At 38.0% G+C, this 20,131-nt stretch overlaps 1 protein-coding gene across 1 annotated transcript in view; it reads left to right on the plus strand.

Annotated features, from left to right (window-relative positions):
* The window catches only part of EYA1 (EYA transcriptional coactivator and phosphatase 1), a 145,079-nt gene that overhangs the window by 114,724 nt on the left and 10,224 nt on the right, over positions 1 to 20,131 (plus strand). Inside the window, exons 14-17 of the mRNA XM_054284733.1 lie at positions 18,164 to 18,222; positions 18,416 to 18,576; positions 18,778 to 18,892; positions 19,189 to 19,310. Of these exons, the coding sequence (XP_054140708.1) occupies positions 18,164 to 18,222; positions 18,416 to 18,576; positions 18,778 to 18,892; positions 19,189 to 19,310 (457 nt within the window). The remainder of the gene's footprint in view (positions 1 to 18,163; positions 18,223 to 18,415; positions 18,577 to 18,777; positions 18,893 to 19,188; positions 19,311 to 20,131) is intronic.

Consider the following 20,131-nt stretch of genomic DNA (forward strand, 5'->3'; position numbering starts at 1 on the left):
ATTAATTTCTTCTGAGATTGTTACTTAAAATCTACTTGATGTTCCACATCTAATATGTTTGTGACGAAAATTCAGAGCACTATCGCTTCTGTACGTCAAAAATAGCTGCATAACTGTTATGATATCAAGAATGGGGTGTTACTTCACTTTTATGAACCTTTAAGACACCACAGAATATTCTGTCCATGCACAAAATATGCAACCTTTAAGGTTAGCATATTCTGTTCATGGACCCCTCTGGAAAGCTGCCTGTGTTGGAGTTGTGCATGATTTCCATAAGATGCAGCTCTGTCATTAACAACAGCTGGCTGGACCATCAGCCCAGGGCAGGCAGTGCCCGAGGTGCTCCCATCCCAGCCTGGCCACCAGGCAGCACCTTCACTCCTCTGTCCTGCCCACCTGCCACCACCGAGGTCAGCCACCCCTCAGGCACCCAGGAGCAGGACAAGAGCAGCCCATTTCTCTGCCTCTTCACTCCATTAAATAAAGTTAGATCAATACAGAGACATTTTACAAATCCTGTATTTTACACATATGGGAACATTTCCAGCTTTAATGCAGCATTGAGATGCTGTCTTCCACAGATGCATATTCTCACAGTTTAAAGCAGAGAATAAACAGCATTTATGTCCCTGCACTCTCATGCTCTCTGTTTGCTTTGTAAACCTCCTCCCTCCACCCACAGGGCAATAAGTCCTTCCTGCAAGTCTGTAACTGCTAGCTTGAATGTATGCAGATCTAGAAGTTGGTAGGGAGAAATTAGCTATAAGATTTTTAAAATGAAAACTGCTTTTTGTGGATTGTTTCTTGTATAATTTGCTCTGTGGAAGTTTTTCTCTTGATTGTGGCCCCCAGTCATTAGACTGTGAGTGTTTATCAACTCTCCCTTCTATTCCTTTTCAAGCTCATGACTGTGTGTAGGACAGCTTCTTACTTGAAATGTGATGGAGATGTTTGACACCCAGCAGTATGCTGAGCCCTTCTGTTCCCTAAAGGAACGTAAAGGACCTCTAAGCCCACATTGCAAGGCAGACTGCTGTGTCACTAAAGCAGATGGAGATACACTCTGCACTAACACCTGGCACTACAGGGATTTCCAAGATGGGAGATCATTGTCAGAGCTCAGGGAAAAGGAAGGGAACAGCTAATACCCAGGACAACATCCATAAAGCCTGATCATGGAGCAGAGCTCCTTGAACATTAGTTCCTTTCTGGCCTTTGCCTTCAATTCTTACAGGTGAAACCTGGCTGCCTCCCTGCTGCTGGAAGCAAATGTACCCTATAAATCACTTCTGGCACTCAAGGAGACCTTTTTTCATGACAGGGACATATATCCTCTTTTCATCAGCCTGAAAATTTCTCCTTTGTAGGTATCAGTAACACCACAGGAGACTAAGTGACTTTCCTCCCAGGTCCTTCAGTGACCGTGCACACAGCTATGTCCCCAGTGTACCACGCAGTGCCCTGTAGGAATGCCTTTGAAGCAATGCAGCCATATGTTCTGGTTCTTTAATCTGAAGGAGAAAGGAAAATCATTTCCCCTCAGACCTGGGTCTGAGGCACTTTAATATGCCACAGACTCTGACTGGTAACTTTTAGCACAGTAGCACTCCAAAGGATGATTTGGGATTCTGGGCATTATGATAATTCTTGTTATTGAATTCATTACTGCGTTCAGCAGGCTTTCCATATGCAGGTTATTGCACATCTCAAAGAACCATGACCATTGTGGGGTAAAAGGCTCTTCTTTCTGAAAGCATTTTAGCACATCTGGTCCTAGATTCAAATAATCTAACAAATGAAGTGCTTGGATGCAAGCCAGCTCTTAAGTGCAGACTTTGAGCAAGCTCCAAAGCGAGCTGGGAGAGCAGGTTGGCCACTATTAGCAGTATAGAAGTCCATAATTTATTCTTCCACACCTTGTAGAAATGTCATGGAGCCAGATTTGGACAGCCATGACAGGTGTGACATTGCCTAGGTTTATAGAGATCCACAATCAGTGATAGGAACTGGGGGAGCTGCAGTCAGACCAAGGAAGTGCAGAAGGAGATTGTGAAACACCATTACCAGAGAGAAAAGCTTTCTCAACTTCTCCACAAAATAAAAATCAGATCCAGGTCATTTTGTGTCTAAAGCTGTACTCCAAGCCCTGAACATTGACAGGGTGAGCCTTTGCTGGCATTAGGTACTAATCACTTGTCTAGACCATATTTTACAAACATTTATGTAGGTGACACGACACGAGGTCTGTGTTTGTGGTTGCCAATACTTTGTAGTTCCTCATCACTGTACCTTAGTCTTCTCATCATGGTGATGATAAGGATGACATCTACAGATACAAGGATCATAATTCTGTCATAAAATACTCAAGAGAGAAAATCAGCAGTTGAGTCTGGTGATTATAGCAGTTGTTATTGTGTACAATTGTAGCTGGCTTTCTAACAAAGCTTCAGCTTGGTCTCTTTAACATATTAGTCCTCAGGAACATACTGGCACAAATTCTCTCTCTACTGACACAATTAGGAAATATGTGTTTTCAAATAAGGGAAAAGAAAAAAAGAACAAAAAAATTGCAAATAGCCAAAAAAGCTTTCCAGTTTTCTGTTGTATTAAATTTCTATTTATTTTCTATGTTGGGGGTTTTTTTTGTTTGGTTTTGTTTGTTTGTTTTGTTTTGTTTTTTAATGATTTTTGTAAGTTGTACTTGTTTCAGTTTGAGCTATTCAGGCATTTCAGGTAAGGTCTGATTTTTAAAGCCACAGGTTAAAAAACACCCCAACATTTAGAGCAGAAGGGCATCAGTCATCACTAGTCATGGCAGTGTTTCAGGTGTGTGTACTTGGGAGCTAGTAGGAGCTCCATGTAGTCAGCTGGTACCAGGGCTTCTGTTTGGGATACCCAGATTTTGCTGTAGCTAAGGACTAGGCAGGCATGCTTTGTGGAGAAATGCATGGACATGCAAATTGCCCAGTATCGTATAGAACATTTAATGGAATCTCAGAATGGTTTGATTTGGAAGGAGGCTTTAACAATCATCTAGTCCTACCCACTGCCATGGTCAGGGACACTTTCTACTGGACCAGGTTGCTCAAACCCCTGTCCAACTTCCAGCAACCCACATCCACAACTTCTCTGGGCAACTTGTTCAAGTGCCTCACCACTCTCACAGGAAGGAATTTCTTCCATGTACCTATCTGAATCTGTCCTCTTTCCTACCCCTTATTCCGTGTCCAGTGGTAAAAAGTCTGTCTCCATCTTTCTTCTAAATCCACTTTATATGTTGAAAAGCCACAATTAGGTCATCCCAGAGCCTTCTCTTCTCCATGCTAAACAACCTCATCTCTCTCAGCCTGACTCACAGCCTGCCTCTCTTTCCTGTGCTGAGGCCCCTGAGGTGGAAGCAGTTCTTCATGTGGGATCTCACCAGGGCAGAGAAGGGGAAGGGGGAAAATCACCTCCCTCAACTAGACTTCAGCTCTCTTTTGGTGTAACCCTGTATACTGCTGGCTTTCTGGGGTGCAGGTTACATCCAGGGGATTTTATCCACTGGAATCCCTAAGTCTTAACAGGGCTACTCTCTCTCAGTTCACCACCCAGCCTGTGCTGATATGGGTGATTGTCCCAGTCCAACTGCAATACCTTGCACTTTATTGCCTTTCATGAATTCATATTAGCCCACTTCTCAGGCCTGTCAATGTCCCTCTGGATGGCATCCCGCTTGTCAGTGGAATATATGCTAGTCCAAAAAGGTTTGGGGTAGGCAGCATGGTAACTTTTAATGGTATGAGACCCATCTCTAAGATGGTACACTAAAAGTAATTTCTATCAAAATGTCAAAGCATATTTTGTCTATGTATTTTCCCAAATTAGGTATTTAAAGGTGCTCCTTCCAGTGACAGAACTAACATTCTTGTCCCTTTCCCAGGAAAAAAAATACCAAATGCTGGCATGCTTTCCAGGTAGCAATTGTACCTCCCCATTACAGCTAGGTTCTGCAGAGTCTGAAATACCAGATTTAGGATCAGCTAGGTCAGGAGACAGTTGAAGGACAGTGGTAAGGCACCTGGAAGCCATTGCAATACCTGTGTCAAAGCTGTGTATAGGCAGGGTCTGACGCTGGAATCCCAGATCCACCCCACATATGCCAGCTTGAATTGCAGCAGAAAGCTCTGAAGTGCTGGGCTGCAGAGGCAGGCTCTGAAAGGTAACATGCAGATTGCTGTGTAGTGAAGGACATGAGGCAGCACTTTGAAAATTCTCTTACAGCCAGTAATGAAACAATAAAGTTGTTTGAAAAAGCCTAAGACTTGATGGAAAAGAGGAGATACAAAACTGACCGCAAGAAATGTAACAGATTGAGAACTTTGCAACCATTAGCAGGTTTCAAAACTGTCTTATGTTATATTGCTGAGACATAAAAATTCCCTAATGAATTTTTATTTTTGAGAGGCTGCAAAGTTGCTGATATATGCCACAGAGGTTTTCTACAATGCAAATCGTTCCCTAAGCACAGATACAATACACTGCTTGATGGTTCATCATTTTAGATCCAAACTAGGTAATAATGGCCCCCTTAGTGCCAGAATTGTTACTTCAGATTTGAATAAGTTCATTTTATTAATTGAATTATCTGAAACAGTAGAGCAGTAATGTCAAATAAATTAATAAATCATTGATGCTAACAGTTAATGTGCTAATTATGATATGGCTTTCCTTTTATTCTTGTGAAGAGAGGCTTCACTTTGGCTTTTAATATTTCATGGAACTGATGTGAACTTTTTTTAACATTTTATTTAAATATTATGGATTTGATAACACTGAACAAAATCCTATCTACTATTATAGGTGTCAAGACTTGTTTGTAACACTAAGTATTCCACTATTTGTTTGCAATCATAAAAGTTTTATAAATTAAAATATAATATTGTTCATTCCTGAACAGTAGATTTGGTATTTTGTCTCTGATTAAGCTGACAGATGTGTAAAATCTCATCTAGCCAGTGAAGTCCCTGGTGCAGCTGCAAGTGCTAAAGAGTGCAAGTTATTCCAGCTAAGATCAACATTAATTTACACTCAAATATCTTTCCCAGCCTGCCCTTTCTATTCACATAATGCAGTTATTTTGTGCTGATTCCACTACTTTGTGGAAAACTATTTTTTTTATTGGACTCTTCCAATACAAAAACCCAGAAGGCAAACTGAAGACAGCATAATAGTCAACCTTTAGAAAAAATATTTCCTGATTGATGTAGGAACCATTTTTAAATCTCATATTTGAATTATTCAGGTTGATTATTTGAGTGGTTTTGAGTGGATTAATCTCTGAAAATTACATAATGTAATTATTTAAGGAAAGCTAGGTGAAACTCAGTGTCTTCCTTACATGCTATTTTGCAGAGTGAGCGTACATTAGCCAATCCTCACATAAGTACAAAGATTTTACAAAGATTTGAAACCACAGCTTAAGCATCTTAGCAATATGCATGGTAGGTTGTTTCTATCAGTCTTGTCAGCCTAGGTTTAAATTTGTCATGGATTTACAGAGTTGTTTACAAGTTGTTTTATATCATGAAAGCCGTTTGTGCTGGTGTGGTTATGTGTGAGTGCTATGGCTGAAGTTTAAATGTTAAGAAGATATGCATACATATGAATTTTAAACATATCTGTGCTGGGGTTTTAAGTTGTTTTGTTTGTTTGTTTGTTTTGGGTTTTTGGTAGCAATTATATTAAAATGTTTCCACAGGGAAAAAAAAGACGTTTCTTTCATTCATTTTCTTTTAAAAGGACGAAAAGAGTGCTTGAAGTTGGTTCCCAAAATGTTTGAGTTTCACAGTCTCAGGAGATTTCTACTGTTTCAGTGTGGTTACAATAAGGCCTCTATCTGAATTTCATCCAGTTCAATGGTCTAATGAAACTGTAAAGAAAGGGGGGAGAGCATTATTTCCTTTACTCATTGCAGTATCACTTCTATTTTTCTGTGGTTTAAGGTCAGATTTGACTGTTGTTAATTGCATTTATAAAATTTTTGTTTAGATATGTTCAAGAGGCTGAGTGATCCTATAGCAGGCTAAAACTACCCTAAAGTGTGTTGTTAATGCAGGAAGCTTTAACGAAGACTTTAAAAAAATGTAGACAAAAAGTTTAACAAAAGGAACAAAGAAGTATAGAAGGAATGGAGCATTGATTTTATTTTTTTGGGTTTTCCAAGATCCTTGTCCAGTCAGAGGAAGGCATTCCAGGCATTATGTGAAGGTTACCTGTGGCACTGTGAGGCAGGAGATGAGAGTTAACGCGTGTTCACTGACGGCAGGAGCAGACTGCTGAGCCCTGGCTCAGCTGAAATGCTGTCACCAGAAAGATCAGCTTTATCTGAGCAAATGGTGCTTTCTGAACTGTAGAAAATCCCTTCAATCAGTTGAAAGATCTCATCTTTTTCTTCTGCATATTTGTATAATTCACATTGGGAATGTAAAGTATGGATACACAGGGGAATCACGGCTTCCCTAGCACTGTTGGCAAGGGGGAGAGACAGTTGTAGCAGCAGCTAGAACACAAGAGAGACAGTTTTTAGGAATTTTCTTTGACTTTGAAAAGTTTAAAAATACAAATGTTTAAATTCATTTATTGGAACAAAATGCATATATTTTTCTCAAAGGTGTTTTCACAAGTCCAAAACTCCCATTATTGCCTTGGTCACATGAAGAAAGCATAAATCAAGCTGTAGTTACCTACAAACAAGGATTTACAAGCAGAACAAGATAGACAGTGAAAACATACACCAACTTTTTTTTTTGTTCCATCAGTTTAATAAATTCAGACAGAAATTTCAATGCAAGCAATACAACCTCTGACTCCCAAACTGTCAAGAGGATTAGCTAACAGAACTAAAATCTCTTTCCTGAATCTAATCTCCACTAGTTTGGTATTTAACACAGCAAATATAATGACTAGCAGAAGTATCTTCCACCAAAAAAAAAAAATTCATAACACAAACAGGTTTTATTTCTAATTTTTTAATTATATTGCAAATTCATAAATCTTTCTTTACCATAGGAGGGTAGAAAAAACAAAAGTTTTCTATGGATGTTTTTTACTTTATAATCAAATTTTTACTTTATAATCAAAACCACACTCAAATGATATGTAATATTTCATGTATTGGGAAAGAATATCTAACTTAATACAGCAATGTATACTGAGAAAAAACCCTGAATACTGCTTGAAAAATTCAAATTCAGTCTTTAAAAGGACCTATTATTTAAATTTTACTTAAATGAAGTTCTGTGAAGAAAATAATTTTAAAACCTTGCTAACAGCAAAAAGGCTTTTACAATGACATTAAATAGCAGTGTGGTAATATAGCTTTTATGTATGAACTGCATGTGGTCATGCAAAGGGTTAAGCTGTGTGATTTCAGGATAAAAGGTTTCCTGAGTTGACTATTATTCCTATGGTCTGCCAACAACTTTGCAATAAATGGAATGATTTTTATGGGAATGTGGTTATTCACAGCAAGACTACAGTTGGTGTCAGTATGAAAAATTCTTCTTTAGTAGATTCTCTCAGCAGGAATAACAGATCTGAAAGAAAGGCAAAAAGTAGCTACAGAGAACTCTGGCTGGTGTTGGTGACAAATTATGTTTACAAAATGATGTGGTAACCCATAGAAAAAGAAGAAATCAGAACAACAGTAAATCAGAGTATTGCTTCTCTAAGTGCTGCTGTTCCAAAACAAGTTACCTGTGATTGTGTGTATTGTTTAATAGCTCATTTCTTTTGGTCATAAAGCAAGTGAGACTTCTAGTCTTTCAGTTGCAGGGGTGTGAAAAAATGCCTCAGAAATCATTAAAATTACCTCAAAGTTATACCAAAGTCCATGGCAGAACATTAAATATTGGTAGATATGAATTAAAATAATTCAGGAGAAAGAAAAAAATTGCTGTATTAGAATGTAATATAATTTTATAATTATTTACTTTATTTATAATTTTTATAAATTCTATTATTTCCTGTATCACTTGTCTATTTTTTTACATATTTATGGTTTTTGAAATGATACTATTAGAAGAAAATTGTGATGGAGAATGCATTAAGATATTGATGAACTTAGTATTAACAGTTATCCTATCTCCATTTAGTTTGTGATAAGCTTTCAGAATGCTGAAAAGATTGACCCACTGATTAAGTCTGCAGCACCACAAGTGGAGCTGGCATTGTCTTCCATTCAAAATGAGGATTAAAGTTACATAGAATTTAATGATTCTCTTATAACCATACAGCAACTTCGTGGGTTTTAGTTGTTCCACCATTCCTAAGTCAAGTTGTTGGAATATGAAAGGGATTGTTACTATTTGTATTGTTTGGCTGGGGTTTTTTTTTGATGAAATAGGTAGCAGCTCTTTCAAGTAAAAATGACAGCTTTGCTTTGAGTGTTTCCTGCTCTTTGTTTTCATCATGGACAATTACCCCAGTTCTATTTAAAGCGTTTCATTTGCAAACTTGTCTAGGAGCATTGCAAAACCTCAGGTTTTTTCATTATGGCATGAATTTGGTTTGTTGTGCTGGGATCACCAATGATGTGTCAGCAAGGAAGAAAATCAGCCTAGATGTGTCAATGGCAGTAAAAAAGAAAAAAAAAAAATCCAGTATAAAGCAACTGTGTTGTTGATAGGTGCAGGTCAACCACTGTTGAGATAAAGGGATAGGTTTACCAACCTAAAAGTAAATGTTGACCAAGGTGATGCCAAAGAAAATAAATTTCTTAGGAAGTTACATATCACATTCTCTCAGAATAGAAAAATAGTGTGTGCATTCTTTAAAATTGTAATAAATGTTTCTTCAATATAAATATTTTAAAAACAAAAGAAAAACTTTTTGATTGAGAAGAGTTTTCAAAAGAGTAAAATAGTTAAAGATGAGCTGAAAGTGGAAACATCTCTTGTTGACCATTGAATGTCAACAATAATTCATGATTGTTTTTGCCAGATGACCTTCATTTTGCAATAAACAATGGACAGAAGCTCATATTCAGATCTCTAGGTCTAGTTCTACTGCTGTGAGAAATATCTGTTTTGCTTGAGGCAAAAAATCACAAACGTGATTTTGGCAGAGTAGGTCTGATTTGGCTGTGATTGGAGGATGGATCCTGGAAAGTCTTAGCAAACCTTTGACTCTTCATTTCCTCATTGGTTGGCTAGATGTTCAATAAGAAATGTCTGAGGTCACTTCTTAAAAAAAAAAAAACACCAAACATAGAAAGGACTGTAGAATATACTGAAAATAGATTTCTGGGCCATCAGACTCAAAAAAATAAGCAATTACAGGAAAGATTGTTGAATAAACCTTATTCCTGGTGAGATACAAGGAATGGTTTCAGGGAAAAGAAAGCTTCAAACAGAGCTGACTGAATTATTTTCCTCCCACCCCTAAATACCATAAGGATGGCAGCTGAACAAATCTTTGGTCACCCAGAGTGGAGTCATCAGAAGAATATCTATTCAGAAATTACTTTTCTCTTTTGGTTGAAATAAAAGTTCACCTCCTCCCAATGTTTGTGATGTCTGTAATGGGAATCTCCTGACCAGATAGTGGCCAGGGATGCTTTATAAGAAGCATGTGATTCAGCTTCTGATAATTCATCAACAGAGAGTACTGGGAAAGCAAAATGTAATTATTCCAAAACCTTTTAACAACATTTAATTTATTTTTAGAGACATAAACCTAATTTTTAAAGTACTGTAAGTTCTATGAAGAGTTGGCAAAGACAAGTTCACTTTCTCAAGAACTCATCAACAATTGTGAACTCCCTTCCAGGAGGTATCAGAACAGTTCCCTTTGCACATTCAGACTGAGACACAAAGCCCATCTATTTGCATTAAATTTTCGACAGCAGCAATTCAAGAACAGCTCAGCTGCAGTGCAGAAAGGAAGGGTAGAGAGAAGAAAGGAAATACAAATCACAGTACAGGGTTTTCCCTAATATGTGTGTGAGGGAATGACTGGAAATTGTTTCTCATCTGTGATACTACTACCATGGGTGACTTGCAGAAAGTTCATGAACTTCCACTTCATGAATGTGGGACTAAATTACATCACACGTGTAGCTGTAGGTAAATGAACAAAAATGCAAAACAAAGTCTTCATTCAGGCAGAACTGTGGCTTTGCTGGTGTGTGCAAAACATAGCTAAAAGCCTCAACCCATCTGAAATGCAAGATGCCTGGCTGTTGTGGAATGTGCTGCTGCAGTTCCTGAGTGTTAGAGCTACAAAGAATAACAAATACCTCCTTTGCTCACTTGAGAAGACCATTCCTATAGGCTTATGCAACTTATTAACCACTTAATTTATTTCACATGGCAAATGACAAGTACCTTCATGCTAGGTGCCCCTAAAAATAGAGCCTTTATGATTTCCTTTCTCAAGAGGATCACATGGATTGTTCTCTGCAGATGTACAGCTGAGCTGAAATACCCAGGAGCATGCTCATAGCATCACTTCGTCATTATTCACCTTTCTGTTGCTTCTCCCAGAGCTACCATCTGGGGTTAAACCACCACAGGCTGTAAGGTGGCACAAAACCTCTTGTCTCTCTAGCTGGCACTCCTAGAACTCTGACAAAGAATTGTTCTCCTCTTCTCTGGTTGGGCAAGGCAGTGATGGGTCAGCTCACTCCCCACTTCTGCCACTGAGCCAACCCCACAACACTGGGAGTGGGAGAGAAAAGGAAAGAGAAAATTTAAAGTGTTGTGGAAAGGTCTCCAGGCTGCCCATAGAAGAAAATGCTTTTGCTGTCCATACTGGCATGGTTAGCAGAGAGAATTTTAAACCCTGGATTTGTCTCATTAGCAGACAATTACAAAGATGGGAGACTCACTCCCTCAAAGTATTGCAACTTTCATTTTAAACATATGCATTTAGGAACAGCATTAAGGCCCTGCAAGTTTAAATTAATTGGTCACATGGAACTGAAAGACGCAGCTTAGGTCATCTTGTGAAAATTTCTACATGAACCTGTCATTTCAAGAGAAATGAGATATTTTAAGGCTTTTGTGAAAAAATCATTCTTTTCATAAGTTTAATTTTAGGTTCCTTTAAAATTTAAATATATTTTAACAATCTTTAGTGTATCGTTTCAACAAAATGTGTATGTTCCTAAAAGTATACTTTCAAGTTAATGAGTTTGAGAATAATTCATTACATTCTGATGAGATTCATGGCTTTTTTTCTTCTTAAAATATCTTCATATTTTATTTTCACTGTCTCCCATTAATCATAGAATTTTTTTCTCTTTGCAAAAATATAGATTAGCAGATAATTGGATACATATCATAAAAAAACTATGTGAAAGCACATGTGAAGTGCTGGCCTTTTAAAATACAGTTATTTTGACTCTTTAAATTTAACACCTTTCTCTCCAAGAATAAAACACACCCTTCAAGCAGATTCACTTGAGTTTTATTTAGCTGTTTCTATCTATTGGTAAAGTTCTTTCTTTGACATCCCCCCTCTTCCCTTCCTGCAAAATATACAGAAATAGAATAACATAACGGAAGAGAACAACAAATTACTTTATCAGAGTTGGAGCAAGAGCTGATTTTTAGAGAGGCACTCTATCCACTGCAGATACTTGTTTAGGTCATATTTTATATTAAATTAGATTCTTCCAGTTACAAGGTGCAGTTGAAATGGAAATGTAAACCTTGGTTTTTGCATAGCTACTTCAACAAACACAAGTTGCAGAATAAGACTTTTATTTTGGAATATACACTGTTTACTTTAGGAGTATCATATTTGAACCAAATGCGTTTCTGGATGTGAGCAAGCAAAATAGGATTTTAATCACCTTTTCTATTAGAAAAAAATGGCATCCATTTTGGGCTATAAAAGGGTTACAGGTTCAGTGCAGGGGAGTACTTTAGTCATTGGGTGTGAAAAAGAGTTTGTAAATAATTTCAGTTCTTAGTCCTCAGTGTTTATAACAGCTTATATAGATAATATATAACAGTTTATATGGCTAATGAATTAATGTTTTGTTCTGATGTTCTATTTAACAATAAAAGATAGGCTTTGGTGAGTTTTGGTAGGGTTTTTGTGGGCTTTTTTTACATTATAAGCTTCTCTTTATAGTCTTAAGTTTAAAATGGGAGCATTTTGAAAGCCTTCACAGCCCAATTTAATTCCTTGACTGTTCATCCACAAATTGTCAGACAGAATGAAGTGGATTTCAAGAACTCTCTTTGTTCCTCATATCCTGTGCCTGACCCACAGGTAATCTGCACCTTTTTTCTTCAGCACTGAATAATTGTGGTGGGAAAGAAGAGAAAATGTTAGGGTCACAAAGTGCAGGCTAGACAGAGATGACAGGTCCTGCCAATGGAGTGCCAGCGCTGAGAAGCTGCGAACCGCGGTCGCTGCTCTTTCACAGGGTTTGACTGAGCCTTAGCAGTGCTGCTCTTTCGCATGGGTTTGTGCTGTGCCTTAGCTGTGCTGCTTTCACAGGGTTTGTGCTGTGCCTTAGCAGGCGTTCTGCAATGATGGCTTAGGGAGCTCAGCACTTCAGTCTTTGTTGCCTCAGCTTGAAAGGAAGTGCAGAGGGTTTTTTGTATTTAGCAAGCACAGAAGTACAGTGGAGAAGCATTAGGTACAGTTCATACTATATATAAATATATATATATATATATATATATATATATATATACACGCGCGCGCGCGCGCACACACGCAAAAGACGTGGAAGTTTAGATTGTTCCATTTTCCAACCTGCACATACCAGGGATTTTATCCTTCTAGTCAAGTGAAAACCAGAGATTGACTTCTAAAGCTTAATGAATGCTGGCAAATATTGTTGGTGCATGTGGTCACAATTATAAGTAAAAAGATGGGGGCATGGGGCATTCACAACCTAGCTTTGAAATACATAATTGTTGCCTGGAAAATCAAAATTGACAATCTGTAATTTTGTGATTCCAAAAGAAGCACATTGTGATGGCTAGTAGGAGTGATGAGTATTTGTGGAGTAGATAATAGTCTTAAAGGGTATATACAGCTGAAAGTGTATATGTATCTTATTCCTGGAAAAGACATAAACAGAGGTACTGCTGTCATAAAAAGCTGCATTAACATCACAGCATTGTACATTTGGGGATTTTTTTTTTATTTTATTTTTTTTTACAGATACTTCACATTTATAAAGGATTGCATCTTTAACTTGTTTTGCTAGATCTGTTCTCACATGTACATGACCAAATTTCTCTACTGTTCAGTAGGGAAAATGAAGCAGTGGATATAATTGCGTAATGACAGATATGAGAGGAACAGAGAATCCCAGCAATCATTTCCTGTGAGTTGGCCAGCTTCCAGGATGTCTCAATGGGCCCGCTGATGTAAAGGCAAAATGAAAATAGCTCATTCTGAAGGGTACTTGTTGGTTGGGATTTTTTTCCCCCTCTCTCATTTGACTTTGCAGACTAAGGTATTGGAATAATTAGCTGGCAGTGTGGTGTTAGTTTTCTCATGGTAAATTAAGCAGATTAACCAAATGTGGAAACGTATTTTAGCTACAATCAGCAGATTTGAAGCTGTAATACTTCTGAGGTTATGTTAATATTATTCACATTATTCCTCTATTATGTGCAGACTTTTCCACAGTTACCTTATGTCAGTGTTTATTCAAAGGCAGCAGAATTATTAGATTTATTTTTGTTAGTTTTGTAACACAGAAATGTAGGGGATCAGCATGCTGACTGTTGCGTCACTCCACTTGGCATGTAGTATTGGCACGGATAAGAGAACTATTATAACAGCCTTAATCTCTTTTTTTATTATTATTGTTATTAATTTTCCTACAGTAAGTTGAGTAGTGAAGCATATTTTACATAATCATGGCAGAAGTACACAACTTGACGGGTGGTAGTGAAGGAGCAAAGTAATATAAATACTTGCAGAACATTTCTGCCATAAGTTAATGCTTTGCATATGAATCTTTATAAAGATCCTAAGTTAGTTTAAAGGAATGGTTCCAGAGGACTACATAGGTCCAGGCATTTTAAGAGCTATGAATGATGACTGTGGAGCATCTCTGGGAGTTTTTGGCTAGTCATACAAAAACAGAAAAGAGAAGGAGGAAAACTCAGCAGGAAGAAGTTAACAAATGCTTTGGGAATGGAGGAGGGAGATGACATAAGCTTTCCATGTACAAATCTTAGGCTAGACTCACCTAGTCATTCATTTTTGATTGCTGTTTGTCTTTGGCTTGCTGCATTTCACTGGAGACACTCACTTAGCAAATGGTTGCAGCAGCTTTAAGCTGCTCCTGCAAGCACATATCTGCTGCTGCTTCGAGCCCCAAAGCAGAGCTGATAGAAGGGAATGGAGAAACAAATCTCAGCTATTCCATGCAACATCTGTTGGTTTAATTGAGCTGCTGCAGGAGATTCAATCTAAGCTACCAGCTGTGGCACAGAAAGGTCTGAGGGACACAAACACATGGATCCGTGCAAGCCAGCTGTGTGAAAGAGCAAAAAAGGACAGCATGGGCAGGAACTTCTTAAGCTACTATTGGTAGATTTGCCAGGTTACACATGCTGACAATCCCATTTTCCCTCAAAATGTTATTTCTAAACAATACCAAGTACATTTTGCTTTCCAGGGATTGATCTGAAAGTGCAGAGCTGCATCTCAGCCTGTCTGGCTGAAATACAAATCTTCAGTACAAACATGTTAGCACTTGTAGTTCCTCCTGAAGATTTCAAACTGGATACACTGAAGCTGCAAGGTCAACACGTTTAGGAGCAAAACACAGCTAGCTGCATAGGCTTTATGTGTAAGCCACAGGATATTTTGCTCTTTATTTGCCAATTCAGCCTATTTTAAGAGAATCCCACAATTTTAATTTTCTTCTTTGGACTTGACTGCTAAACTGATCATGTCATAATAAAATACATCTGCATAAATAACAGTGTTTCTACAGGGACTCTCAGTATTGGTTTCAGATATCACTTTGCCAGAGAATTAGGGGGAGAATTCTAGTACTGTATTTCCTACGAAAATTTTACAAAAATGTCAAATACATTTGTGAAATTTTGAAATGATGAGCCTGCAAACAAACTTTTTTTTTTTTTTAGATGGCCATTTAGCGATAAGTCGGCTCCCCTCACTTTTCTCAGAAGTACTTGAGGATTGTAGAGTCTATGTGTACACATACATACACCTTTGTGAAAATGTTCTGGTTTGAAGGACATGCTTTATTTTTTAGGCAGTGTTTTACCATATCCCTGATTATGATGCACATTGAGCTTATTTCTATTTTAAGTTGTTGACTGTGTGTGTGCTTGCTTATATCTAATCAGAGGACTGAGCAGTGTCTCAGGTAGCTCACAAATAGAATATTCCACACAAGCCAAGCAGGTGGAAACAAATACAGGGGGTTCTGATATAAGAATGGACCACATCAATTAATGATAGGCAGGTAATTGGCTTCTTTGAAGAATTACTCCTAAATAACTTCCCTGCTAAAAGGGCAATTGCTAAATGAATGTTTTTCCTTACCATGTTCAGGGGTGGAAAAATGCAGCCATCACTCATTAGCCCAAAGTCTGAGTCAGCTAGACAGTGTGAAAAAATACCTGGCACTCAAAGCTCACATTTAGCCTCAAAGCCGTGCCCTGCCACTCAAAAGGAACAAAACAGTCGTGCACTGTTTGTGACCTCCCTTTAGCTGTAACATAGTGTCAATCACACTGGGCTTTAATCCTTTCCAAATTATAACATGTATCTCTTGTGCTTTGTTCGCTTCCTGCCTTTTTTCCTCCTTTTATTCCTGACAAAAGAGGACAGTATCTCGCTCTTATAATAGTCAGTATTTTGTCAGAAATTTGCAGTGCTTGTGACATTTCCTTCCTTTTTCTTACTTTCTTGGCGCTTTCTGTACCTTTGCCCTATCAGTTTTTAGTCTCGGATTTATTTTCTGGGCTTTTCTCTCCAAAATAATTCTTTCTTTTGATGCCACAATTTCAATTTCTAACATATCACTGCGGTTCTCACTTTTTCCCTACCAGATAAGTGGTTAGACAGAAGGGGAGAATGGCATGATCCAAGGCTTGTGATGGTCCCAAGATCTTGTGCTGTGAATTAAAGTTCCAAGTCCCCAGGTTCTCTGTAACTGTGGCATCTACATGTAGTGGCCTCATTCTTCCTTCCTCTATCTTTTCCCTGAGAGAGTTGAATTTGGAAGATTTTTGAGTTATTCCTTCCTTCATCTGCTCCTTTGAGAAGATGAGCTTGTACTCCTTCCTTTAGTTTTGTGGTTAAAAAAAAAATAGTTTCTTTTTAACAGATTTCTATTTTGAGTCCTCTTCTCCAGCAGCTTGTTGCAGTTGTCATTCATAGTTTCTAAGCTGGGAAGGAGAAATCACTGAGCAGTAGAAGAGTAACTAAAGTGGGAAACTAATGAATTCAGAAGGGTGTTGCTTCTTTAGCTTACATTCAGCTCATATTTGAATTGTTAATGTGGTATGCATTTGGATGGGCATTTGCTCTAGGTTTTAAACAGAAAAACAGTAAAAAATTATGTGAATTTGATAACTTGCTGAAGAAGCTTCTTGGCTCTTTTTTCAGCCAAGTTGATTTTCAAAGCCTGGCAGCATATGCTCACACTTGCAATTTCAGCTGTGTCTGTACATCTAATGCATTTTGTCTGCCTAAGGAGGAAATTCACTGTATGCTGGTTAAATATGAACAAATGTAATATTGTCTCTCCTGTGCTGGTTGTCACTCCTACCTCTCTTTAGCACAAGCTACCTAGCATAAGATACAGAAGAGTAAGCATTACAGTAAGAATATGTTGTACAAGTGCAAAAGACCACACCTTGTTCTTCAAAACATTTCAAGCTTCTGAGGCATTTTTTGTAAAAACCTGTGTTTTTAAAAATCTAGAATCCACAGCCACCATGTGAGGCCACATAGGCTTCTTCAGCTTTTTTCTTATCTGAGGTTGTTGACCTCAGGAGAGGAGGAGAAGGTTACAGGGTCAAAGTCTTTTCCTCCTTGGAGCTTGCTGCTTGCTGGGAGAGGGTTGGCTGGAAAATAGATGTTTTAGAAAAAGGGTTGAGGGTCATGATTTTAATTCTGTTAGGGAACAGCTGGTTTGAGTTTCTTTCCACTTCTATCTTCCCTCCCTTCCACACAAATCCATCGAGAGAGAAAAATTTGTTCAGAGGAAAGCAACACAAAAATAAAGAATTGCAGCATTTTCATGTTTAAAATCAATCATACTTGTTATAGGACTTCACATTAGGAGAGAGAGGAGGAAATTATTAAAATAATTGAAATCCCTTATTGTTACTAGCATTGAATTGATATTGATCTAAAGTTCAGAGGTTTATTTGTTTTCCTGCCAACAGTTAAAATGTTAATAGTAATGTTTTAATGGGGTTTTTGTGGATAAACAATATACATTGCAATTTTTAATTTAGTGATGGAGAAAGCTAATTTTTAATACATTCTGTTAGTTTGCAGAAAAGCAGCTGAAGAAAGATGGTTTGATTTGGGTATTTCTGTTCAGATTTTCTTCATCTTTGCATGCTGCTTTCATGCACTAAGACCAAAGAGAGAGAAGGAAACTCACAACTCTCAAATGAATGGCAAACTAGGAACAGATTTTTCATCTGCACTCCTCTGAAACACTGGCCTCAGGCTGTGTTGGTGTGTGGCTCAACAGCAATCAGAGGTCATAATTTCATTGGCGGTTAGCATCAGGTTTAATTTTTCTAATATGTTACATTTACCAAAATGTCTGGTTTCAGTTACACTTATGCACTGACTGAATCAGCTTTGAGCAGCATGATGTTTTAAGGTACCTGAAAGGCTACAAGAACGTTTATGGAACACATATGCTAATTGTTTTTAACCACTTTCATTTCTAAACACAAAAATGTGTTTTTGGAAAGCCATTTAACAGTAGTAGCTAATGACGGTGTGCATTTAGTCTAAGAAATGAGCACAAGGAATAGGTAAAATAGTTGTTTTAACAAGACTGCCATCTACTGATTTCCACAATTAATAATATCCCTGATTACTAGATTGGTCATAGATTTTTTTTTTTTAATAGCTTTGTTTTCAAAATTTGCAAAATCAAGAAAATTATAAAATCTTTCTGTCACCTTAGGAATGCGACCAGGTTCACATTGACGACGTGTCTTCGGATGACAACGGTCAAGATTTAAGGTACAAGAGAACTCATTAAGATAAACAGTTACTTTGCAAATTCCTTCCTGGGCGAGGGATGGGCTGCTGCGATGCTCACAGTAGCCTGCTCTCTTTTAGCTGTCTTCTTTGCAGCCCAGCCAAGTGGGTAGCTGGTGGTTCAGTGCAGCCTGTTGCCTTTTATTAATCCGTGGGGTTTGTTATCCCTGCCCAGCACGTATAACTTCGGAACCGACGGCTTTCCCGCAGCTGCCACCAGCGCCAACCTGTGCCTGGCCACCGGCGTGCGCGGAGGAGTGGACTGGATGCGGAAACTGGCCTTCCGCTACAGACGAGTAAAAGAAATATACAACACCTACAAAAACAACGTTGGAGGCAAGTGACTCTGGAGTGTCTAACTAACACGGATTATTAGAGGTCTTAAATGGGAAGAACTGGTTTCTACTCCTTCCTGGGAGTGTTTAGTGAGCTGCTTAGTTTGCAGCGTGCAGAAAATTGTCTGAGCTGGTGAAAGCAAAGGAAAATGACAGAGCACTACTTAGTACCAGTGCAGACATGCCCTTGTCTACTCCACAGGTCTTCTTGGTCCAGCAAAAAGAGAGGCTTGGTTACAACTGAGAGCAGAAATTGAAGCTTTGACAGATTCTTGGTTAACACTTGCACTGAAAGCACTCACCCTCATACATTCGAGGTGAGTATTGAGAGTAGGAAGGAAGCTCTAGCATGTCTGAGGATAATCTGGAAGAGGCTATCTGCTGTGGTGGGCAAAATGCTGAAGCTGAAGGACCTTATCCTCGTTTCTTATTCTGATCTGATCATGCCACACCTTGTTCCTCGATATGGTGGTAAAAAAAAATGTTCGCTTGAAGTGGTGATAATAATGTTGAAGGGGTTCTGATGGGATGGGTAAGATTTTCCTTCTATGGTTTTGTTTTTGTTTCTTTCTGTTTTGTTAAAAAAGGATATTTGCATTTTTCTCTTCTGTAGGACAAACTGTGTGAACATTCTCGTAACAACTACTCAGCTAATTCCAGCTCTGGCAAAAGTCTTGTTGTACGGACTAGGGGTTGTATTTCCCATAGAGAATATTTACAGTGCAACTAAAATAGGTGAGCTATTTTCATCATGTTGTGATACATTTAAAGCTGTATTTCTAAAAAGAAAAGGTATTGCAGTCTATATTTAATTCTAACTTGCTTTCACTGTAGCAAATACAGAGATTAGTAACACCTGATCCTCATGAAACATTGCTAAAGCATCCTAAAAGTGCTTTTTGAATGTGTGATGATCCAGCACAGAACGTTTTTTATAGCTCTATTAACAGTGGTACAGTCTCTGTTAGGAAGAAATGTAAAAAAAATTGCTTTTTTTCATCATTTCTCAAAACTGTGGGGCTGTGTAGCCCTTGAGAAGGGTTTTTAATAGGCAGTAAGTACAGAACGCTGAAGTCTCTCTGTAGCAGCAATAGGAGAACTTCTGTAAAGGTAAGCCCTGGCTTATTTGTTTTCATGGGCTCTGGAGAAAATTTTGGTAAACAATTTACCAGAAGCAAGAATGTTTTGCTGCAAAATGTAATTATTTAACTTTCTCCATACTGACTGTAATAAACTTCAGCCAGGAAAATGTTTATTTCTGTTTTCTGGTTCAGTATAAAAGATGTTATGCTGAGTATGTAGAAGTACCCCAGACCAGATGGCAATGGTGTTTGTAGTTTTTAATGTGATTATGACATATCTGTTCTGTCTCAGATTCCCTCATAATTGTGGGACACAAGAACACATTTTTCATCTGTTCTTAAGTATCTTAAGTATAATACAGCAAGCTCAAATGGTAGGATATTTTTGATTTTTTTTTAACAAGACAAAACAAAAATTAGTTCATACTTTTACAGAGAAATTTGAAAGCATTCCCATAAAATATTTAAAATTTT

This window comes from Melozone crissalis, unplaced genomic scaffold, assembly GCF_028551555.1.
Source record: "Melozone crissalis strain CALT ecotype California unplaced genomic scaffold, PUWL_Pcris_2 ptg000042l_1, whole genome shotgun sequence".
NCBI lineage: Eukaryota > Metazoa > Chordata > Aves > Passeriformes > Passerellidae > Melozone > Melozone crissalis.